The sequence below is a fragment of the Beauveria bassiana genome (genome assembly GCF_000280675.1).
Source record: "Beauveria bassiana ARSEF 2860 unplaced genomic scaffold BBA_S00003, whole genome shotgun sequence".
Lineage (NCBI taxonomy): Eukaryota > Fungi > Ascomycota > Sordariomycetes > Hypocreales > Cordycipitaceae > Beauveria > Beauveria bassiana.
This window is the reverse complement of record NW_007930838.1, coordinates 10,644-34,391: the sequence shown is the minus strand read 5'-3', so window position 1 is coordinate 34,391 and position 23,748 is coordinate 10,644. Positions and strand designations below refer to the sequence as shown.

The window sequence follows — 23,748 nt, the reverse complement described above, 5'->3', positions numbered from 1 at the left end:
CATATCAAAAAATTTCTGACATCCGATCCGAGAAGCCCGAATCCATGGTAACATGCCTTAATAATATATCATCTACGAAAATCTGTCAGAGGGCATGTCAGAAAACACCCCTCTCCCGCGTAGGTACATAGTGCGAGCGAGGCCCACAAATGAACCACGTTGTCTTATTTAGTAGCCGCCGCTTCCATTTTTGCGCATTTTATACGCATCGAAGAGTCCATGGTCATTTAGCCAATCATGGACGCCGCACCTGTATTGAAATCAACACACTCCCGTACACTGGATTTACCTCCTAGCTGCCTACAATTTTGTCGCAAATATCCTAGCTATTTTGTGATTGGGACCTACAATTTACAACGCGAGGAGGGCGGCGCTCCGGAGATGGTCGAGACTGAGCCCGGCGTCGAAAAGAAGTCGCAAAATCGCAACGGCAGCTTGCTGGTGTTCGATATTGGCGAGGAATCGACTCCGAAATTGTAAGTCGCGTATACTTCAGTTCTGCTCAAGATCGCCTCATTAATACATCAATAAAGATCCTTGATCCAGACAATTTCGCAGCCTTCTGCTTTACTCGACATTCGGTTCAACAATGAAATTGAGCAGAGTCAAGACATCCTGGCCGCGATCTCAAGTACGGGGACGCTCGCCATCTTCAGATTAGACGCCACTGACAAGTTTGCGCCATTGAAACATCTAGCCACAAGCAGGTGTGATGATCTTGGGGAGGATGTTCTCTACCTCCAATGCAAATGGCATCCAGTACTAGCAAATGTTGTGGCTGTAACAACTTCCACAGGCAATGCTCGCTTACTTTATTTGGATGAGCAGTGGAAAATTTTCCGACATTCCGACATACATATCTCCAACGTTCTTGAGGCATGGTCTATTGCACTCTCGCCCTTGGCGCCACCCTCAGAGCACCAGCCTGTTGATATAACAGTGTATTGCGGTGGAGATGACTCAATCCTGCGATACACGTCTTGCAGCTGGCCTGCGGGCGACCCGTCCGCCCTGCCAGAAGAGCAATATTGTCCTATGCTGATCAAAGGGAAGCACAATGCTGGCGTTACTGCCATATTACCTTTGGACTTGAAAGACGACGATGGCGGAAGGGCTGTCGTAACAGGAAGCTATGATGACCACCTGCGGGTATTCATCATTCACGACTTACATGAGTCCCGTGGTGCGCGACGAGCTGAACAAGTTCTGGAGGAAAATCTCGAGGGTGGTGTTTGGAGATTAGATCTAATTAGTCAAAGGACGGAAGAAAATGCAGTTCGTATAGTGCTGCTTGCATCGTGCATGCATGGAGGCGCTCGGGTAGTTGACTTGAGTAGGAAGGACGGTAGATCATGGTCACTACGAGTCGTTGCCAGGTTTGAAGAACACAAGAGCATGAATTATGCTAGTGATTTTGTACCAAGGGAAGGGAAGGAATTGACTTGTGTGTCGAGCAGCTTTTATGATAGACTTCTTTGCACGTGGAAGTGCATTCTTGAATAGACGCAGCGTAGCCGATGAGTGGTGATGGCTAGAAACCACAATTTGCAAACAAACAAACGGACGTGAAACCTCCGCTGATGATAGAGTAGACCATGGGGTCAACTGGTTATAATAATGCCACTACTCTGACAGTGCCGTACCTATTATCCGTGCCTCGAACGGGCTGGCCGGCATGGGCTGTCGTGGTGGCCGTTGCAGATGCTTTAAAATGCCCAAACTGGCAACTTACGATATAACTCCTCAACACGGACACAACAGACAACCTACAGCATAAGTATGGTCTGGTCCATCTCGAAATACTTCAGCTTTCAGAAATTCGGGACCTGCATTACCGCGCGGCCTGCACGTGTGCATCGTGTTACGCCCAGCTGTAAGCTGTCTTGACGGGCGACGCGCAGCAGCGGGGCTCTCCACCATGTAGATTGAACCAGGGCCTTCCGCCTTCTGTCTGCCAGCCCAAGTCTCGGTCAGCTCTTGAAAGTTGCAGCCCTGTCATGGAAGCGAGGCATCTTTCATTCATCTTGCCAACGCCTTTCTCTCGCCGTGCATCTTTCCTGCAAGCGCCACGGATTTCCCGGCGACCACCTGCATCACACATTCGATCGCTCTGGTGCCCACTCACGTCACAAAAGAGTCTGCGCATCACTTTGTTTTCTCACACTCACTTCGTTCTCCATGTCACCGCGATAACACACCGCTTCGAAAAGTAGCACACCAGAGCTCCGCCAACTTGCCCCAACCACACAGCTGCACGAGCTCAGGAACACGATTACACCACATCTCACGTCGGTCGCTCGTCCCGTGACAGAACAACTATGGCTGCCAACGGCGCCGCCGCGCTGGGTGGCAGTGGCGGGGCTGCAGAACCCATGGCCAAGATTCGAGAAGCTCTCGATGTTGTCCATAGCCCGTTCTCGAACAATAATGCTCGACGCGATGCGCAAAACTTTCTCGAAGACATTAAAAGCCATGACGAAGCTCCGATACAAGGCTACAACCTCGCCAGCGACAAGTCACAAGCGCCTGTTGTGCGACACTACGCGCTGTCGCTCTTGGAGCATGCGATCCGTTACAAGTGGTCTGGCTATACAGAGGAGCAGGCTTTGACTCTGAGAAACTGGGTTTTGGAGCTGGCCCAGGCGGTTTCTCGCAGTGATCCCGCATACCTTCGAAACAAGACTGCACAGCTCTGGGTCGAGGTAGCGAAGCGCTGCTGGGGAGGTGAATGGCTAGACATGGACGCCATGCTTGTTCAGCTCTGGGAGGTTCCCGACTCCGCAGTGCACAAAGAACTCGTCATGTTTGTTCTCGAGACCTTGTCCGACGAGGTGTTTGCCGGAGATGACTCGGTGGTGGCAATGCGCGAGGGTGTCCTTAGTAAGGCATGTGTCGAAGTATTCACTCCCACCGCTGTGCTTGTGGAAGCGTTCCCCAACCGACACCCTGGCCCTGACGTGCGATGTGGTCATGACGGTTGGCTCAGCAGGCTCTCCGTGCTTCTCGGAAGCTGCTTAGCGGTTTCGCCGGTAGACAATGAAGAGGTCAAATCATGTACAGTCAAGGGCCTGTCTCTGATGCTCTCGCTGATGCCATGGGCGATTCCTAAAGCTATTGCTGCGGCGGGGTGCGTCAATTATATGTGCCAGGGTCTCTCTTCTACCGTTCCCGAGATCCAGAAAGCTTCACTCGACGCTCTTCATGCACTTTACTGCCGAACAAACTTTACCGACGAGGAGTTTCTTGATCTTGTTGCACCAATGTATAACCAAGCCTCCGTTGAGCTATGCAAGAACTTATACCAATGGGCGGCTGTCGACCCCACAGACATTGATGACGACAAATACCAGATTCTCAAAAAGCTGTCGGAGATGCTGTCTAGCCTGGGTGACTACTTCGACCGCAAGTTCAGCCGCTTACCAAGTGCCGCTGCTAAGGAAAGTTTTCTTCAACTTCTACTCCAAGTAGTTCAAAATTCTAGTCTGATGGTTTCCATCCCGGTCCTCGTCTCGTGGACACGCCTTCTGAACCGGAAAGATCTCGGCAATGGCGAGATTTTGTCTCCTTTGATCGGTCCTTTGCTGGAGGTTTGCAGTTCCAGAATGGTTCGCTACGAGAACCTCCCAGATGACAACGAAGACGCCACTTTTCTCTTTCTTCAAGAAGACACCGACACGCTACCCGAACGGCATGCATTCCTGGGCAACTATCGCAGATATGGCTCCCAGGTCATTGAAGCCATTGTGCAGCTGAAGCTTGTCGACGCTGTGTCTCATATCCTAGGCCGAACTGAACATATCCTCCAGCATCTATACGACGGGCAGCCCGCCTTCAATAGTGAGTTATCGCCCCTCAAGGGTGGCGGTCAAGGCTAATAATAGAAGAACAAAGTTACACCAAACACTCTATGCCCGCTCTCATGGTTGACTCCCACTTCACAGTCATTGAGGCTACACTCAAGGGTTACATGAAGTGGCGAAGACATCGCCAGCAAAGCTCTGTATGTTCGAGTTCAGTAGCTGTATACTCAATTACTAATCGAAAAAGCTACCCTCCGAAATGAGCGAGTTGGAGACCAATCTGGAAGCATGGTGCAACAAACTGCTGGGAATGAGCTTCGAGGTGAGGCCCAGTGTGGGGAGAGCTAAAGTAGGAGTCGGCGCGTTTCTAACAAATAGCAGGATCCGATCATCAGAAAGCGCACCCTGCAATTACTAGTCGTCTTTTCCACAACTGCACTGAACAAAAATGCGGGTTTTATGCTGAAAGTTCTTGAGCATATCTTGATGACTTGGCCCACGCTCGAGCCTGATTATCGTTCATTCAATGACGCCATCAAAGATCTACAAAGCGAAAGCATGGTAGAACTGCAAAGACTTGCTTCTGAAATGCCAGATCACCTTTTGGTATGTTGCAGACACGAGAAGGACGAATATGCTGCTAACCCATTTTTAGGGCGTCTTTGACCAAATCGAGACTCGAGTCAATGAGATGCTTTCTTCTGGTACGCTAGACGAGAAACGATCTCTCGCCTACCGAAGCTTCTTGTTCCTCATCATGTATGTATTCCACTTTTGGTTCCGATGCTGCCAGCTCTAACATGGCCCAGTCATCGAGCAAACAACATTGAACTTCAAATGAAAGTTCAAAAGCTGCGTGAGTTTATCGAGCCTGTCAAGGCACAATGGAAAACTGAGAGTATGAATTTTGCTGTTGCCTCATATTCTGGTTTTTGTGAGCAGCTTGCTCTTGACAAAGCGCAGAGTTATCTGGTGCGCAAACAAGCCAATCAAGTTCCAGATTGGGGGTCTCGTGAACTCGATGCCGAGGGACTGGCCCTCCAGAACGAGATGGAAGAGCGCATCAAGGTACGTCTGACATGCTTGACCTAACTTCCCCCTTAATGGCTGATCAAGCGATAGGTCCTGCCATTGCGAGCGACCAAATCATTCCTTGCTTTCTCAGTGGAGCGCCTAGACAAGTCTTCACCCGCCTTCCAAGCTTCATACGCGTTATGGCAGGATGGCTTTTCCAGTCTTTTAGCTGATCTTCTACAATTGCTGAGGTGCGTAAACTGAGTCTCGAAACCTCACACACTCTCTTCCCAGAAAACTGAGTTTAGACAGCTTTGCTCATGCCACGCATAACCCGGAAAACTGGACCGGGCTGCCCAATGATTCTCGCTCGATGGTTTCGCGCGTTCTAAGTGACAGGTTCTGGCAGGCTGGAATTTCGGATGGCAGTAAAGACGAGTTTTACGCGAGAGTGATAGACAAAAAGAACACCATGGAGGGCTTGGCGTCAACAATCCGCGGATCCGTCAGATTCGTTAGAGAGACAGCCTATGCAATCATATACTGCATGAGCCGGCTGGAATTAGAATTTTACGGCTTTGAAGGGCTACCCGGGCCCTTGGCGAATGCTCTCTTTGCTGACTCAACATGGCTGTCTACTCATCAACAGAGCAACTTGCTGAACTTGGTCAGATATCTGGTTGATGATTGCCCCGTGGATTATCGGGAGCGCTTCCTGCCGCCGTTGCTATCGGCTTGCTTTAGACAGATGGACGCTAAAGTCAATGGCGAGTGGGAGAAGATGGACGCACAGCAGACTGTGGCGGCTGACGGCGAAGATGGACTGAAGGAGGAAATGAAGTCCGAAAGCATTCTACGCCAAGTCACGTATACTGGTGTTGTAATGATGGCCGACTTCTTGGACCCCACCAAACAAAGTAAGTTGGCTTGCTGCGCTGATGTTGACAATCAATGACTAACAGGCCAAACTAGATCCCTTGACACTACAGGCTCGCGTACTGAAGGCCCGCCACCCTGACCAAGTGCTTGTCACGAGACCATACCCATCTCTGCGCCGATTTTGCTTGCTACATCAAGAGATTGTAGAGCCACTGCTGGTATTCTGCGCTCATGGAATACGGATGAGGGACACCAGGTGCTGCGGCATGGTCCTCCGACTATTGATCTCTCTGGTACCCGAGTTCCAAGCAAGTGATGCAGCGCAGAAGCCGCAATCCGACAGCGCCGCGAGCCTGGCCGATTCTTCCTCCATCCCTACGGAGATCGCCTCGGCGATTCGAGAATACTTGTCCAGCGACGTGCTCCGGGCCTGCTTGACGTCGTTTCACGAGCCGTACTTTGTCGAGGTGCAAAAGGAGCTCGCGTTGCTCATTGCTACCGTATACGTGCACTACAGCCCGGCGACGATGACGCCGCACAATCTGCTGACGTCGCTGCCCAACGTCGAGGCGGGCGAGTTGGAGATGCTCAAGCCCTACATGGCCAAGCCCGGGTCGCACAGCCGGCAGCAGCGCGCCATTGTGCTGGAGCTGCTCCGCGACCTCAAAGGCGTCAGCGTGTCTGAGATGGGCAAGCTGGCCAAGAGCGCGGGCCTGCAAGGCGTCAGCGACGGTGCAGGCGGGCGCGTCAAGAAGACAGGTGGGCGCAGCAAGATGGCGCAGAGCTTCATGACGGAGTCCCCGGCGCAGCAGACCAACGGGGCGACGCGGATGGAACAGGTGGCAGGTGGCAGGCGGGCGACGCCAGACGCTTTGGACGGCGTATCCAACCTGTTTGATGGATAGAGCTAGAGCGCTGCTTGGCTGCGCGCAAGGGTTATATTGCACCACAGCAGCTTGGCATTTCTATACTTTTATAGTAGCTATAGGCCCGAGTCTGTGTTGTAATTAATTCTGCTTTGCTGCCATCTCTGCTTCTGTTCTTTTCTTTCCTTACTCTTCAGGAGAGGCGGTGAATCGAGAGACGCGTTGCATTCTAACTTGTGTTGCGTAGTCTCTATGTAGTATAACAACAATGCCATTACGCGGGTAGCAAGCAAGATAAAAGTGTTTTGGATCAAGTGGGGATGTCGAGAGGGCGAAAGTGTTGATGCAATCACTATTCAACTGTTTCATCATGTAAGCGCCATGGTTTTTGGCTGATTTCCGCGGCGGCAGACATCTGTCCGGCAGCTTTGCGCCACCGATTGGACAGGATGAACAGGGCAGGTAGATCGACCGACGATCATTGCGCGATGCAGCCCAGAGACAAGAGGTGTGGATAGGGGCCGAAACAATGCCTCGTCTCTGAGCTTATCGGGAGTGTGTGGGTTAAGTGCCTCGGGAATCATGTGTGAATGCTTTCTATGAGGAGACTATTTTGTAACTTTACTACCACACTTCATGAGCTTGTGATGGCGAGAATTATAGTAGCAGAACCTCGAAGGCGCAGTGTGGTGTTCTGGCTGAGGGCATGGGCTCACGATCAACAAGAGGGGCATAAGCCAATCAGTAACACGAGATCTGTGGTGAAGCAGTGCCGCTATGGCGGTGTCTAAGAGAAATCAGACATGGCAGTGCAGTCAAGGGGTGGAAAAAATACACCGCCGATACACCACAACCTCTATCACTACTAATAGTTATAAACTAACTATTAATAATAAAATAAATTAAAAAAAAATAATATTACTAAGTTAAGTATTTAAAGTAAGCTTAATAAAAGTAATTAAAACTTTAAAATTAATTATTAATATATTTAAAAATAATTATAATAATAAAAAAATATATAAAAATAAAATAAAATAAAAGAATTTATAATATTTTTTAAATAATTTATAAAAACTTATTTTATATATCTTAAAAACTATTAAGATAATAGTATAATATAAACTTATAAAGATTTCTAATAAAATATTATTAAATTTTATAAATTAATTTAAATAATAGATAAAAATTTTTAAAATTAATTATTATTTTTATATTAATTTTATATTTATTAGATTATAAGTATATATAAAAAAAACTAGGTAGATAGATTATTTAGTAGTTATATTATATTATAGAATTTCTTTTATAATTATTATCCTTTATCTTTAGGCTATTATAGTAGTAATAAATGTGTAGTAGTTGATGGTGTGGATCGGCGATGTTTTTTTTCCCCCCGGGGGCAGTGTGGTGGGATGATAGTTAATGTGTCGTGTGTATATCAGTAGTCGGTGGTTGACGGACCAGCCGCGTGTGCCAATAGGGATGGATCGACGTTGATCTGCCACTCGTGAAATTAATTAAATTACCCTAGTTAAGCTCATAGCTTATCTAGTATATCTATCTTTATAATAATAAGAAAAACTATAACTAAGCTATACTAGTACCTTACTATACTAGGTGTAGACCTAATCTAGGTATAGATGTTACGTCTATACTAGCACACCTGTTGTTATAACCGACAACGCTCGCGTGTAAAGCATAGAAACATATAAGTAGCCTAAAAAGTCTAGCTAGCAGAGAGAAAATTATTAATCTATACACTACTTCTAACTGCATATCTGCTAGTAAATAGTGCTTATAGAGTATTGCGAATCTGTTGACTGATTCTCGGTCTAGAGCAGAGAACTTGTCAGAAGTGATAAGTTACCGGTCACTTACGTCCCTGCTGACGTTAGTACTGGATGCCCCCCGTGGCTTAACAATAGACCTAATCTAGGTAAAAACCTACCTTCTTTTATATATTATTTATTATTATATTATATTTCTTAATATTTCTTAGTAATTAATAGTCTTTTTATAATAGAATACTTATTTATTATAAAAAACTATATTTTATATTATTAATTAGTTAATTATTTTGTTTAAATATATTTAAATCTATATTATTTATATATTTTTAAAGTAGTTAATAATTATTTTATAATTATTCTCTTTATAGTTATATTTTTTAATATTTATATAATTATAACTTTAATTATATTATAAGGTATTAAGGTAATATAGTAGTTAGTATATACCCCTTGACTTTTTATACCTAACCTAACTAGACCTGTGGTTGCCTTACTCTTTGTCCCTTATAGGTTAGTCTTTACTGCCTAACTTTTAGAAAATCAGAATGAGGTGCCTCTGGTGGGATTTAAACCGACGATCCGTGTCCTGATCTACACAGAACTCCCTGATACAAACCACGGAGGCCACTCGTGAAATTACGATTATCCGAAATGCCTGACGGCAAATCAACGCCCACTTTGAGGGTCGATAAGTCCCCACTATGTTGTTAGTGTTCGTGGGTACCTCGTGGTGATTAAGCCCATCGCCAGCTAGCGGGCGCAAAACCCTGGTGCTGCCGTAGACATGTTGCTGAGTTGGCCGGGACAGAAAGTCACAGCAAATAGCGAGCATGCAATTAATAGTGCGAATCTGGTGTCTCTGTAATTGTGAACAAGATGCAGGTGCTGATACATATGTACCTGGTGTCGTAGTGATTCTGGCTGGTGTTAAAGACGGCATCCAATGAAAAAGAAAATGAGCGACGATGGTGCCAGACAACCCTCACTAATACAAGCCTTGCGCGTGCTTGTGCATCATCATTGATCAGGCAAGCAGCAAGACAAGCGTAGCAACAGAAAGTAGTAGCTGGTGGCTCGCAGGTGCTGGTCTGTAGTATTTCTGTCTATTGATGATGACTGAATCGGAAATTGTAGGTCTAAAGTGTGGTGCGCATTGGAAGGGTATGTCGTCGAACATACGCCGGAATGAGCATCACCCTGGCAGGAAGCTTGGACAGTGGCACACTTTTCGCTGCTCCGCCATGGAGATACGGGGAGCAACTATAGGTGTTCTGTTGGTATGGGTACTCCGTAAGTATTCATGGTATTGCATGCCAGGCTGGTACCGGTATGTATTCCATCAGACAGGAATTTCTTCTTACTATTTAGGGGGAGAGTTACCTGACAGGCATCTTCGTACGCACCTTTGGCACCCACCACCATACCAGTCCCTTAATCGTCGTACCCCAGTCTTACAAGATAGGCAGCTGGCAGCCAATCATATTGCATCAAGGACACGTTGAAGCAATGCGCATGGATGAGGAAGAGCTTTTCTGCGTCAATCTTGAGCTGCTGGATCCTACCCGCCGTAGGCGTGCCATGCACCCATCGCTTTGCTAAGGACGTGCTAAGCTATGATGCTCGCAGCACACATCTGTAAACCAAAAAGGCTTTGGGGGGGGGGTTGCAAACGCCAAGCGCAGAGCCTCGCGACGACGCAGCCCTGTGACCGGGAACCCGTGAAAAATGTGATATGTCAGTGATACTCACCATAGAAGAGGTGCTACCTTGTCTTTGACGAAAGTAAGGTAGGAAGCCTCATGCAAGCCCATATATGCGAGCACCGCCAGTCGTGGCGCACAGCGACAACCGGTCCTTTTTCTGTCCAGATTGCCGCTGGCAGGGGTCGGCATCTTGAGTGACGGACGGTGACTGGCTGAGTCTTTCGGCTCCTGGGCGGCTCGAATGTTGATGAACGTGGAATGAGCTTTTGGAGTGCTTATTTGTTGACTCTTGTACTCCGTACTCAGTGATCACCTGCCATGTATAGCACAGTCGAGGTCGTGTGAGTGATTGTACGTCGCTGTATTTGGCCTAGGCACCGCGGCGGGACTACATCGACCTGCGAAACAAATGTGTCGTGCAAACTCAGTAGGTCGGTCCAGTTTGCTTTCAAGACAAGGGCCTCTGATCCTTTTTTTGGGCTTGCACTACCGATGTGTACTTTTTCGTTTGCCTCATCGGCGATACTAGCTCTGTCAGTAGAGAGAAAAGATGAGACGGCATATTCATGGGCAGTGGCTGGCTGGCTGGGTAGCGATGTTCCCCGTTGATGAATGAGCCCCTGCTGCCCGCGCTTGCTCGACTTGCTTGGCCTCGTCTCGAAAAAGTTATAGATCATCTTGCTGGAGTTTCTACTCTGTCGGAACAGCAACATATAATTTCTGGCCCTCGTCTTTTATCTTTACTCGTTCACGCGCTCTTTCTATCGCTTGCCTGCCGGTTCTTCCTGCTGTGTAGGTCGACATCGCCGCGACCCCTGCCGACCTCGCCTCTAACGTTGCACGACGTTCCTCTCGGCCATGACTTCGTTTGCATCGTGCAACCACATCCAGCAAACTTTTTGTATCATTCTTCCTACAAATTCTCTTGCCCCCTCTCATTATTCTTTCGCATCTTCCCCCTCTCAAGCTCTCTTGTCCTTCCTTCATCTACATCTGACTCTCTGCTTCATCTACACATAACGAGAACACGCAGATACTTACCAGCTCAAGACAGCTTTACCTACGCTTGATCAGGAAAAGCTCTCAGAACACGGTTTGTGCTCTGCTTTGCCGGGTCCGATTACACTCGGCGCGTAATAATATTTGTTCTTCACTTGTCTACGACGACGGTTGTTGCCTCACAAACAAACTGGCTTTCCCGGCTGATATCCTTCCTCATCTCACTCTTTTACCTCACTCTTTTATACCTCACTCTTTTACCTCACTCTTTGAACTCACTCTTTGTCAGCATATAAAGCGATGGTGTACTCTGGCCATCCATCGAGGGGGTGTCAGATGTGTAGAACCAGGCGTATCAAGGTATGTTGACGTACAATTCCGCCGCGCGGCGGTCTGCATTTGCCCGTGTGCCAGACTGCCCAATTTGCGGCTCGGTTTCCGTTATCAACTCTAATAGATCTGGCCAGTGCGACGAAACAAAACCTAAGTGTAACCAGTGTGCAAAGTCTCGACGAGAATGTCCTGGTTATAAAGACGAATTTGATTTGGTATTCCGCAACGAGACAGAAGCTACCGAACGAAGGGCTCTCAAAGCAAACAACAAGGCCCTGGCCCTCAAGACCGGGAGGCCATCTTCCAGAAAGTCGCCAGAGCAGAGGTCTCCATCCGGCTCAGTCCGATCAAGAACCTCGACAAGCCCCACGCTGGCGCCAACTCATTCAATCGGCGAACGAGCAGCCCACCACTTCGTCTCAAATTATGTCCTGATTCCACCACAAGGGACTCAGCGGGGGTATTTCGAGTTTGTTATCCCGCTCATCACGGCCGAGAACCCTTCTCCCCACTTTAAACTAGCTTTTGAAGCATGCGCGCTCGCTTACTTTAGTAACCGAATGAAGAATACGGAACATCTGGAGAAGCAGGCAATCTATAAATACGTCAACGCGCTAGCTACCACGGGGCAAGCCATTCAGGACCCCTTCGAGTCAAGGCAGGATGGGACGGTCGCGGCCGTACTTCTTCTCAGCTTATTTGAGAATATTACTACTCGGCATTTTGGCATGCTTGCATGGAGCACACACACTGAAGGCGCCATCCAACTCGTCCAAAACCGCGGTCGAGAGCAGCTTAAGACCAAAGTTGGGCGAGACATTTTTGTTACAGTTCGCACTCAACAAGTAAGTAGTACCCTCAGTGACACAATATGACCTGGTCTCTTATCAAGACGAGCTGCTAACCCAAGCGTATCAGATTATTCACGCTTTCAGTTCTGGTCAACCCGCCGCGCGTAATGTCGATTTCTGGATCAAAGACGCAATCAAGGACCCGTTTGCCAGTGATCTGCAGAGGATCACGCTACAAATCAGTGAAATCAAGACGGAGATCAACAGACTCTTGGTTTCGCTGCACCACTCGCCCGAAAACGTCAAGAAAATGGTGCAGATCATACGCAAGTGCCAAGCCAAGAATCAGGAGCTATTACAGTGGTGTGATGGTATCCCCGAAAACTACCGCGGCAAGCCCGTGACTTGGGTGAATGATCTGCCGGATGGCGACTACACCAAGGCGGAAGTGTTTCCGGGCCGAGTTGACGCCTTCCAAGACCTCTGGGTTACGACAGTTTGGGTCACAATGCGATGCTCAAGACTTGTTCTGGCATCCATGATTGTGAGAGCTGTGGCTTGGGTTTATTCTCCAATAGACTACCGCACCACCCCCGAATATGCCACCTGGTCAAACACCTGTGCGGCCATCATCACCGACCTTTGTGCGGCTATCCCCTACCAGTTAGGTTGGTTCAAAACACGACAGGAGCTCCTCGAGCGCTCGGATCTCACCAGCTATTGCTGCGGTGATGAGGCGGAAGTCAAGGGCCTTTCTGGTTACTTCGTCACTTGGCCCCTCAGCTGCATCATCACACAAGACTATTCAACAGTTGGTCAAAGAGAATGGGCAAACGGTAGACTCGAATATATTGCGTCTGATCTCGGCGTTGGGTACGCCAAGATGTTGACGCATATCAAAGTTCGAGTGCCTTCAATGCTCATCAAGCGAGACGCTATGGCTGCGAGCGGCTCGGTTGACACATCAGCGGTCGATTTCGAGAAGATTCTCTCTAACCGAATCGTGCCTCCGTCCGGACTGGCTTTTGAGTCCACATTTGGACAAAAGCGGGAACGAATGGCAACGTTTGATCAGCAGCAAAGAGCGGCTAGGGAGGCAGCCCTGGCATATTACAGGTTCTCGGGTGACGGTGCCCATTAAAGCTATCATGGGCTATTTGCTGATCTCAGAAGGGTTGCAAGGAAAACGGCATGCATGACATGAAGAGGACGGGGGACGAAACTGCACATAAACGACTTTGACTTTCCAGGCGAAAACGCTTGGTCAGCGTCCTGCATGTATCGGCGTGAGGAAATGATTTTGGATATCATAGCAGGACATCTCTGCTGAACGGATTGAATGTACACCTTTCTCCAAGCAGATTTTGATGCACAGCTGGTGAACGAATGCGCCGTTGCAGAAGATAGTCACGAACACGTGCACTGTACGTAGACATTAGATCATGGTAGAGTAGGCGTTGCAATTGTGTATGGAATGAAAAGATGGTGTAAAGTATCGCAACTCTTGTAGTCATAGATCCAACATGAAAGAATCTCAACTGGCTAGTAAGCGCATTTTTCGTAGATGGGCGTATTATGGTGTAAATCAACCCTCTTGGCGCCCAAGCTTGGCTTATTTTGGACGATTGTTTCGATCATTTCAAGTTTTCGTCGTCCTTGCAGACTGGTTGCGTATTGTCATGAAACTTGTAGCGAGTGACGTCTGGATTGTTCGTTTGTAGTATCGATTCGGGGTTTTCAACTCGTTTTCGTCGATTGTTAGTTGGCCTTTTTATCGCTAATTTGACAATGTCAGATTAGTGGCGGTCGCTTGTAATAAGGGTGGCTAGTTGTTTCAGGGGCAGAGCAAGAAAAAAAAGAAGGAAAAGAAGCCAAGGCAAAGGTGAGGGCTGCATACTCTTGTGCTTGGCCGAGGTTCCACGCTTTTACGACGTAGCTCTGGGTCTGGTCGACATATCTTTCGTTTCTGACGTTCTTGACACCGACGCGCATGCCGTCCTTCGTGAGGACAACGTTCTTCTTCCCCATCTTTTGCGAGGCTGTCTCGCCCATCTTGGTGACGCTGAGGTAGACGTGGTAGAGGACGAAGCCGATGCCGCCGACGACACAGAGGGTGATGATCAACGGGAGGATTTGTCTAAAGAGCGCAAAAGACATTTGTCAGTGATTTCGGCGTTCGGCATTATTTGCGTCTGCGGAAGAAGGCTGCGGTGTATGGGTCTTGTAGGGTCGAGATGCGATTGCGCATGGCGGACTCGAAGGGTTTTTTCGGCGGGGGAAGCGCGAAATGGCAAGCGCAGAGCGAAAAGGCAGGTTGGATTCGATGGTGAGGTGATCCGGTTAAAGCGCAGCGTTTTGTGGCTTACAGAAATAAGGAGAATTTGCCCATCTTGCGAAGATATTGATATGTAATTCGGCGGCTAAAACGCGGGAGTCGAAATTCAAGGAAGAAATTAAATCAAAGGGAGAGGGGCAAAAGAAGACTGGCGCAAGAATAGCAAAGCGACAAGTTGGAGAAGAGAATTGTCGAAGACGCTCGGCGCTGTAAGTAGTGACTATTACCTGACTAACTATTTAGGTACTACCTACGTATTTAGCTTGCCGCGCCGAGAGTGGGGGAATGCGCACATGCGACGGGCGCGAGAGAAGGGTTCAGGTGTGAGACGTACGTTGTACCTCGAGTGCAGAAGTTACCTATTATTCGCCGGAGTAATGTAAGGGCCTGACCCCCTTGTGCTTTTTTTTTCGTGAAATTGATCGAGGCGAGAAGAGAAAACAATTCGAGAGAGGGTGCGAAATGGGGGGGGGTCATATATAGCGTCTATTCTAGTCAATGTGATCCGCCCTGAGATCTTCAGCCTCGGGAGAAGAGCATTTGTAGTTCAGCAGCTTTGTCCCCGTCACATTGCAGCTTGCGGGGTGAAAAGTAAAGCCGGCTCCGAAGCCACGCTGCTCTGCTTCTCCATAAAGTCGCTACAATGACATCCCGTGGCCGGAGCACGATTGAATCTACATCCATCGCTGCACTGCTGTCTCTACCTCAAATTTAGCAAAAAAAGAATGTTCTTCGGATTAGTGCGCTCTGTCATCGCGGCAATTCAGGTTTAACAGCATCATTTTGCTGTTCCTTGAATTTACTAGCTCGGCCTACTTGGAGGCTGCCTGAGCCCCACATGAGCCGCTCGATTGGGAAAAGGACACCACAGCAGGACAACTCAAGAGAGCTCCCACGCACGTCCCGCCACCACTCCCAACGCCGAAGCCCTTCAACCACCTTGCGTCGCTGCCTTCGCATTCGGCGTTGATACCTCACCACCTCATTTTTTCCACAGCAGCGTCCGCCATTTTCGTCCCTATTTTTCTTCTTTCTTGAAACCCGCTCCCTTTTTCGCACTACTTGGTTAATTGCAGGACCATCGCGAGGCCGCTTACCACCGCCTCCTCTTCCTCCTCGCCCTCGACGACCTCAGAGGGACCACCTAGACCTTCCGCGCCCGTCCCATCATGTCCGCCCCAGCAGGCGACGGCTTCGGCCAATTCCAGGGTCAGCCGCAACATCAGCAGCCCGATGCTCCAGTCGACGCAGGTGTTGCCGGCGCCGCGCCCAAGAAGAAGAAGCGTGGCTATGCCGCTGGCGCCTTTGATGTCGCTACTGGCGCCAATGCTGGTGGCCAGATGCCGGGCGCCGCGCCACCTGCTCCCCAGTACGGCGGCTACCCCCAGGTCGACATGCAGCAGCAGCAGCAGCAGCAGCAGCAGCAGGCTGCTGGCGGGTATCAGTACGGCCAGACATACGGCGCTCCCCAGCCGGGTGCTCCTCAACAAGGCTATGGCGGATACCCTGCCCCCGACCAGGCCGCTCAGACCGGCGGGCAAGATGTCGCCGGCATCACACAGGGCGTCGCAGGTATGAACATGGGCGCCCAGCAACCGCCTTCGATGCCAATGGCTCCTCAAGCTCGCCAAGCTGCCCTCAACCAGCTCTACCCCTCGGACCTGTTGAGCCAGCCTTTCAATGTCGCCGAGCTTGATCTGGCACCGCCGCCGATCAATCTCCCTCCCAATGTAAGCTCTCACATATTCATGTTTGCGCCATCAAGTTCTAATAATGGTTGCCTTGCAGTCTAGCGTTACTCGTTCTGAGACAGCTAATTGCCCTCCCAAATACATTCGCTCGACTCTCAATGCGGTCCCCACGACCAATTCGCTGTTGAAAAAGTCCAAGCTACCACTCTCACTCGTTATCCAGCCGTATGGCTCTCTCCACGACGACGAAGACAATGTTCCTGTTGTTCAGGATCAGGTCATTTCTCGCTGCCGACGCTGCAGGACTTACATCAACCCATACGTCACATTCATGGACCACGGCCACCGATGGCGCTGCAACATGTGCAATCTAACCAATGACGTTCCGCAGGCTTTTGATTGGGACTCTGCTACTCAAAAGACTGTTGACAGATGGCAGCGACCTGAGCTGAACCACGCCGTTGTCGAATTTGTTGCGCCCCAAGAGTACATGGTCAGGCCTCCCCAGCCTCTAGTCTACCTGTTCCTCTTTGACGTCAGCTACGCCGCCATCTCCAGCGGCCTGCTCGCCACCAGTGCCCGCACGATTCTTGACAGCCTCAACCGCATTCCCAATGCCGACAGACGCACTCGCATTGGTTTTATGGCTGTCGACGCAAGCCTGCACTACTTCTCCATTCCCAAGGACGAGGACGAGAATGCGGAGGTTAGTATGCTTGTTGTCAGCGATTTGGAGGAGCCTTTTCTTCCTGTCCCCCACGATTTACTCGTGCCTCTGTCCGAGTCTCGCCAGAGTGTCGAGAGGTTCCTGCAGAAGCTGCCCGAAATGTTTCAGAACAATCAGAGCAACAATTCATGCATGGGACCTGCCCTGCGCGCCGGTCATAAGCTCATCTCTTCTCTCGGTGGAAAAATCATTGTTCTGACTGCTTCTCTGCCCAATGTTGGCGCTGGCAAGCTCGAGATGCGCGAAGACAAGAAGGTCCTCGGCACATCCAAGGAGGGCGCGCTGCTACAAACTGGCAACAGCTTCTACAAGAGCTTTGCTGTGGAGTGCTCCAAGAATCAGGTCTCTGTCGACATGTTCTTATTTTCGTCCCAATACCAAGACGTTGCCTCGCTCAGCAACCTCCCCAGGTACACTGGTGGTCAGACCTGGTTCTATCCTGGCTGGCACGCTTCTCGACCCGAGGATGCGCTCAAGTTTGCTTCCGAGTTCAGCGATCATCTTTCTTCCGAGATTGGTCTCGAGGCTGTTCTTCGTGTGCGTGCCACCACTGGCCTTCGCATGAACACATTCTATGGCAACTTTTTTAATCGCAGCTCCGACCTCTGCTCTTTCCCCGCTTTTCCCCGCGATCAGTGCTATGTTGTCGAAGTTGCGATTGACGAGAACCTGACCAAGAACGTGGTTTGCTTCCAGGCTGCCATTCTCCACACAACTTGCAACGGCGAGCGTCGCATCCGCGTCTTGACCGTCGCTCTGCCCACGACCACTAACCTATCGGATGTTTATGCCTCGGCTGACCAGTGCGCTATCACAACTTACTTTACCCACAAGGCGGTTGAGAGAGTTCTCAGCAGCGGCCTGGACGCGGCCCGCGACGCGCTGCAAGCCAAGGTTACAGAGCTCCTTCAGACTTTCAGAAAAGAGCTAGCTGGTGGCAGCATGGGCGGTGGTTTGCAGTTCCCTGCCAATCTGCGTGGCCTGCCCATACTGTTCCTCGGTCTGATGAAGAATGTCGGTCTTCGCAAATCGGCGCAGATCCCCACTGATATCCGATCTGCGGCCCTCTGTCTGCTCTCCACCCTGCCCGTGCCTCTACTGATGCGCTACATTTACCCCCGCTTGTACTCGCTGCACGATATGCCTGATACGGCCGGCATCAGTGATGGCGAAACTGGACAGATTGTGCTGCCGCTGCCTCTGAACCTCACCTCTGAGAGGCTGGCCTCACACGGCCTGTATCTGATTGATGATGGACAGACGCAGTTCCTCTGGGTTGGCCGCGACGCCGTTCCCCAGCTTATCGCCGATGTCTTTGGCGTCGACGACCGCACGAATATCCATGTCGGTAAGGGCCGCGTACCCGAGCTAGAAGGAGATTTCAACGAGAGAGTACGTGCCGTGGTTCAAAAGAGCAGAGACCATCGCTCCCTCGGTGTTGGCAGCATTACGGTGCCTCATCTGTATATTGTGCGCGAGGACGGCGAGCCTAGTTTGAAGTTGTGGGCTCAAACACTGTTGGTAGAGGATCGTGCGGACCAGAGCGTCAGCGCCGCCCAGTGGCTGGGCATTTTGCGAGAGAAGGTATGTTGCCACCTGTGAGACGTGGCATTTTTAGGAGGCTTGGACTAACGATTTTCACTTCCCAGGTTGTGCAGTAATTCTATTGGCTAGTATGTGTAGCGATGTCGGTCAATCAAAAGTTTTGCGGTCAAGAGGTGCAGTTGTAGATTCAAGACGGCATGATCAATGAAGGGGGTTAAGCAAGAGGCGCATGATATATTTTGGCTGAGGAGGATGACGTTGAAAAGAAAGAATATATTCTAGATCAATTCGACGCTTTTGTGTTAACCTGCAAGATCTCCAAAATGGTGAACAGGTAGCTATTGTTGGTCATAATTGATGGCAGGTGGCTCGCTACATTTAGATGAAGTCTTCAAAGCCAGCCAGCAGATCAATCGCAATGATGTCATTTGCCTCTCTCAGCGCATTGAAGGGAGAGTACTCATTCCATCGGCAGGCTGCCTGGCTGCGAAGGAGGAGGGACTAAGCAGGGGCACAGCATAGTGACCAATGAAGGCTTCGACTACGCGCCGGGCTACAATTGACGCCGCCAGCAAGTGGGGCTCTGGCAAGATGGGAATCGGATTGTGAATGGCCCAGGAGTGATCTTATTTGCAAGTGTGCCAATTGATGAGATTCGTCTATGATTCATAGAATATTTTTATGTCTAACTGTATGATGCTACTAGATGAGGCGGGCAAATGACCAGGGGAAGGTGCAGTGCAATATTGGTTTCGGAGGCGTCTTCATCCAAGGCCCAGAGTTGGCGGTGGTGAAACGTGTGTGGAGCTACGCCTCTGTAACACGCGATGTGGGCATGCCTTTAGGGCGACACAGAAAACGAGTGATGGATAGATTGCTAATTATACGTAATCTTGTAAGGGTATGGAGAGGAGGTAGGGTCAATGGCGATACTAGAGACATCAGTCACTGCGTCTTTTGTTTGCCAGATAGCCTGTTGTCGATAGATTGTTCTCTGGTTCAGTGAGGGCTCAGTACTTAGGTTGCTAAGGTTTTCACTTCTCCGGCAGCGTCACATGGACGGGCGTGTTAAAAGCCCCGGGAGTGCGTCGACGAATCTGCGCTTGTGTCTCAAAGAAGCAACTTTGGACGAAGGGGATCTGGTACTGGCATTTCTTGTCCAAATTCGTTTTATGTATCTGGCCAGCCAAGCGGGCCTGGTCCTCGCCGATCTGTCAATGCCGCTAGCTTTGGGAGACTTTTGGTACAACGCTTCGCGAGGGGCGAAGCTGACTGCTCCTGGCGCGTGTCGCAGTTGAGGCACAAACTTAAAAGGGCCAATGCTGGATGCAGGAGGTAACCGCCGGCGCAAGCAGGCACTGGACCAACAAGTGGACCTACGGGGTAAATTTTCTTGGAGCCGCTGTTGGATATTCGTCTCGCAGCTGTAGGAAGCTCTGGCAAAGTTGACTCTCGCAAAACCGTATTTGGCGATTGTACGCGCTCTGCTCCCGTTTCTTCCTACCAAAATCTGCGGCTCGTTAACACGAGCCATAAATCAGCAGGTATCGATACAATACCTGTAAGTTAAGCAGCTTTGTCTTTTCCTACTTGAACTGCGAGAGGTGGCTGTTAGTCCAGCATCGTGCCTCCTGCAGACGGTTTGTTTGGGTTCCTGCCCTCAGTGCCTTTCTTCTTTCTGCTCTTCGTCTACGGCTATGCGGCTCATTATTGTCATGCTCGAGTATGCACGATGTCTGGTGCCTTGCCGTGCCTGACTTGTCCCTCTAATGCACGCAAGCATTGAAGTGAGCGGTCTGCTTCTACGACCTGTTGCGCAGTTCTAAAACAAGGACCCCGCGTTGCGAGCGTCGAAATGCTCTGGCGCTGGAGCCTCTGTGCTTGGGCTTGGCCTGTCACTGAACAGGTTCCCAAAGTTGGGGGACTCGCACCACACAGACCGGGCTAGGTGGAAGGCCAGAGCTCAGCAAAATTGCCACCAGTATCATCATTTTCTTCTTCATAGCCAAACAGTGTTGGCTTATTACTGCCGAAGAGGCTTTTGCTGTGTCAAGCTGGCCCGGCAAAGCGCTGCAGAGCGGGACGGCCCTGTCTTGGGTCAGGTCCCGGGTTTCTATCTCCTGTTCAACTAGTTAACTAGTGCCTGGCGCGGGTTGTCTTATCCACACGGCGATTCAGGTTGCGCTGCGTTATGTTGTGCCTGGGCCTTGCTCCTCACACTTGTCATCCCTAGCCAATTTCTAATGCACCAAACGGCTCAAGCAGACAAGACGTACAAGGCAAACGTTGAAGGACACCAATCCGCGAGGACTTTTTTGATCATTTTTTTTGCTCGTTGCTTCTGCGTAACCTCCGTTACTAACCGGTTCCCTCCCGACGCCACAGATTGATCCTAGCTGGTGGGGCAAAAGACGCTGTGTCGCTCTTTTGCACGAAAGCGCAAAGAAAAGGAGAGAAAACAGAAGCAACCAGAAGTAACTCATATTGGCACGCGAGCCTCGAGATCAACCGCCATTCAACCAGTACATATTTTCTGGGCGTTCTACCCAGCAAGATTGTCGAGCACGTCTGTTCGTGTCGGGGCAATACCCTGGGGCAGCGAGAAGCTCCCGTCCCTCCACAACACGAGGCCCAAGCGGGGAACTTTTGGCCCATTCATCATTCAAATAAACCCCTCCACAAAGCTCAGCTTGTTCTCATCGACGGCCCTGAATTCTCGTCCTGGCGCTTGCATCCTTGGCCGACTGACAAGCTGCTTTTCTGCACCGAGAAACTCTTTTGAATCCTCATACTGATTCATCGTTTGTACGAAAACTCTAGTCTGGTCATCATAACTCGGCAAAAGCGACATCTTGGCCGGTATCTTGACCGATTGCGCTACCCCACCGCCATCCATCATGTCCCGCGCAAACCCTCCCAATAACGCCTCGGCGTCGCGCAAAATATCTTTCAATGTCAGCGAACAGTACGATATTCAGGACGTCGTTGGTGAAGGGGCTTACGGCGTTGTCTGGTGAGTAATGTGTTCGACCCCTGCGAAGCTGCCACCGCTCACAGGCCGTTTCTGCCTTCAGCTCCGCCATCCATAAGCCATCTGGCCAAAAAGTAGCCATTAAGAAGATTACACCCTTCGATCATTCCATGTTCTGCCTTCGAACCCTCCGCGAAATGAAGCTTCTTCGATACTTCAATCATGAAAACATCATTTCCATTCTCGACATTCAGAAGCCCAGAGGCTTTGATTCGTTCAACGAAGTGTATCTCATTCAGGTGAGCTCAGTCCAACACCGCCGTTAAACATCTCTCGGCCGGCAAAGGCAGCCAATAATGAACCGGCCCCTAACGCTCTGCAGGAGCTCATGGAGACCGACATGCACCGAGTCATTCGTACCCAGGTACTTTCCGATGACCACTGCCAATACTTCATCTACCAGACCCTACGGGCACTCAAGGCTATGCACTCGGCCAATGTGCTGCACAGAGATCTCAAGCCCTCCAACCTGCTCCTCAACGCCAACTGCGATCTCAAGGTCTGCGATTTCGGTCTTGCCAGATCCGCCGCTTCGCAGGAAGACAATTCTGGATTCATGACCGAATACGTTGCTACCCGCTGGTACCGTGCACCCGAAATTATGTTGACCTTTAAGGAGTATACCAAGGCCATCGACGTCTGGTCTGTGGGCTGCATCCTCGCCGAGATGCTGAGCGGGAAGCCCTTGTTCCCCGGCAAGGATTGTTTGTGATTCCTTTAGACTTGACTTGCTGCTCAAAACTGACCTATGTGCAGATCACCACCAGCTGACCTTGATTCTCGACGTCCTTGGCACCCCCACCATGGAAGATTACTACGGGATCAAGTCGCGCCGCGCTCGTGAGTATATCCGCTCGCTGCCCTTCAAGAAGAAGGTCCTTTTCCGCACGCTATTCGCCGACACGTCTGATCTGGCCCTTGACCTGCTGGAAAAGCTTCTCGCCTTTAACCCCGTGAAGCGAATCACGGTTGAGGAGGCTCTTAAGCACCCGTATTTGGAGCCTTACCACGACCCCGAAGATGAGCCGACCGCCCCTCCGATTCCCGAGGAATTCTTCGACTTTGACAAGCATAAGGACAACCTGAGCAAAGAGCAGCTGAAGCAGCTCATCTACCAAGAGATCATGCGGTAAAAGGTTGCTATCATTGGGGTCATCAGCTCGCTATCTGCAAAGACCCGCGCAAACTTGGGGCTGAGAGGCTGCCAGGCCCATCAGGCTGGACCTTGGGTCGCGAGGGAAAAAAGCAATTCATATCACCATTGCGAATCGATGCATGTCACTCAAATACATCTGTCTACCAGTTATCAGGACGAAGAAGCAAGAAAGCGGATATATGCCAATTTGGATGAAAATACAGAATGCCACACGCGAGCGGGAAGAGACGGCATAATGGACTTTTCTCCATTCTATAGTTTGAGCATTTGGTCTTTGCTACGCTTTGTAGAGAGGGCTCTGTCGAATTTTGATAATGAGTCAAATTACCCATTTCACCTTATCTGGTTCCATTCCCGCGCTTGTCCTGCATAGCCTGAATCCGGGGAATGACAACGTACTCCACAGGTGTTCCAAGAAGACTGGCTGACGATATGCGAAATGAGAGAAATAAGGAAGAGTAAGAAGAAGAAATGAGAGGCCCAGAAGCGAACTAGAGAGGAAGAGCCTCGAGTACAGAAGTGTGAAAGATTTAGTGTATAAGGTACCTACGCGGGAGGGGGGTCTCTAGACATGCCCTGTGTGATATTGCAGGGTGCGTTGCTAGGCCTTAAGAAGCGCTGCCAGGCAAGAAGAAGCCGAACAGATAACAGGCAGTAAGAAGCCTAATAACTAATTATCTAGCTAGCAAAATAGCTATTAATTTTTTTTAACTATTTTTTCCCCTACTCTTCTTTTATTTCCTTCTTTATATATATATATATATTCTTAAATATATATATATAAATAACCCTCTAATAAAGCTTCTATCTAACTATATAAGTATATAGATAAAAGACTAGATAGAATCTTTTTAGAGAGCTTCTTAAATATATATTAAAAGCTATATATAATATAATTAATAAGTAAATAAGCTAGATAAGTAAGTAAGCTATTTTACTAAGTTTTATTATATTTTATTTTAGTATATATATTACTTAGTAATTATTTATAAAAAATATATTAAAAAAAGTAAGAATTATTTTTACTCTAGAAGTTATTAAAAAAGATATTATATTAAGTTATAAAAAAACTATTTTAATTTATAATA

The 23,748-nt window shown here is 49.4% G+C and overlaps 6 protein-coding genes across 6 annotated transcripts; 5 read left to right on the top strand and 1 right to left on the bottom strand.

Annotated features, from left to right (window-relative positions):
* Window positions 1-237: 237 nt before the first annotated feature.
* On the top strand, window positions 238-766 carry BBA_01249 (WD-40 repeat-containing protein; the record flags this gene model as incomplete). The annotated part of the gene is made up of 3 exons (XM_008596346.1): window positions 238-476; window positions 534-631; window positions 708-766. 3 exons carry the CDS (start codon window positions 238-240, stop codon window positions 764-766), a joined length of 396 nt encoding a protein of 131 aa, XP_008594568.1.
* Window positions 767-2,318: 1,552 nt separating this feature from the next.
* Window positions 2,319-6,598, top strand: BBA_01248 (nuclear import and export protein Msn5, putative; the record flags this gene model as incomplete). The annotated part of the gene is made up of 9 exons (XM_008596345.1): window positions 2,319-3,837; window positions 3,885-4,000; window positions 4,048-4,122; window positions 4,182-4,406; window positions 4,456-4,559; window positions 4,610-4,868; window positions 4,923-5,065; window positions 5,127-5,731; window positions 5,787-6,598. The coding sequence occupies 9 exons, from the start codon at window positions 2,319-2,321 to the stop codon at window positions 6,596-6,598; spliced, it is 3,858 nt and encodes a 1,285-aa protein (XP_008594567.1).
* A 4,815-nt stretch (window positions 6,599-11,413) lies between these two features.
* On the top strand, window positions 11,414-13,316 carry BBA_01247 (negative acting factor; the record flags this gene model as incomplete). Its single annotated transcript, XM_008596344.1, has 2 exons — window positions 11,414-12,229; window positions 12,303-13,316. The coding sequence occupies 2 exons, from the start codon at window positions 11,414-11,416 to the stop codon at window positions 13,314-13,316; spliced, it is 1,830 nt and encodes a 609-aa protein (XP_008594566.1).
* A 617-nt stretch (window positions 13,317-13,933) lies between these two features.
* BBA_01246 (uncharacterized protein) lies at window positions 13,934-14,332 on the bottom strand (the record flags this gene model as incomplete). The annotated part of the gene is made up of 2 exons (XM_008596343.1): window positions 13,934-13,952; window positions 14,073-14,332. The coding sequence occupies 2 exons, from the start codon at window positions 14,330-14,332 to the stop codon at window positions 13,934-13,936; spliced, it is 279 nt and encodes a 92-aa protein (XP_008594565.1).
* A 1,347-nt stretch (window positions 14,333-15,679) lies between these two features.
* BBA_01245 (Sec23/Sec24 trunk domain-containing protein) lies at window positions 15,680-18,589 on the top strand (the record flags this gene model as incomplete). The annotated part of the gene is made up of 3 exons (XM_008596342.1): window positions 15,680-16,240; window positions 16,299-18,512; window positions 18,578-18,589. The coding sequence occupies 3 exons, from the start codon at window positions 15,680-15,682 to the stop codon at window positions 18,587-18,589; spliced, it is 2,787 nt and encodes a 928-aa protein (XP_008594564.1).
* A 2,781-nt stretch (window positions 18,590-21,370) lies between these two features.
* On the top strand, window positions 21,371-22,637 carry BBA_01244 (MAP kinase 1; the record flags this gene model as incomplete). Its single annotated transcript, XM_008596341.1, has 4 exons — window positions 21,371-21,486; window positions 21,548-21,743; window positions 21,827-22,208; window positions 22,261-22,637. The coding sequence occupies 4 exons, from the start codon at window positions 21,371-21,373 to the stop codon at window positions 22,635-22,637; spliced, it is 1,071 nt and encodes a 356-aa protein (XP_008594563.1).
* Between the last annotated feature and the right edge of the window lie 1,111 nt (window positions 22,638-23,748).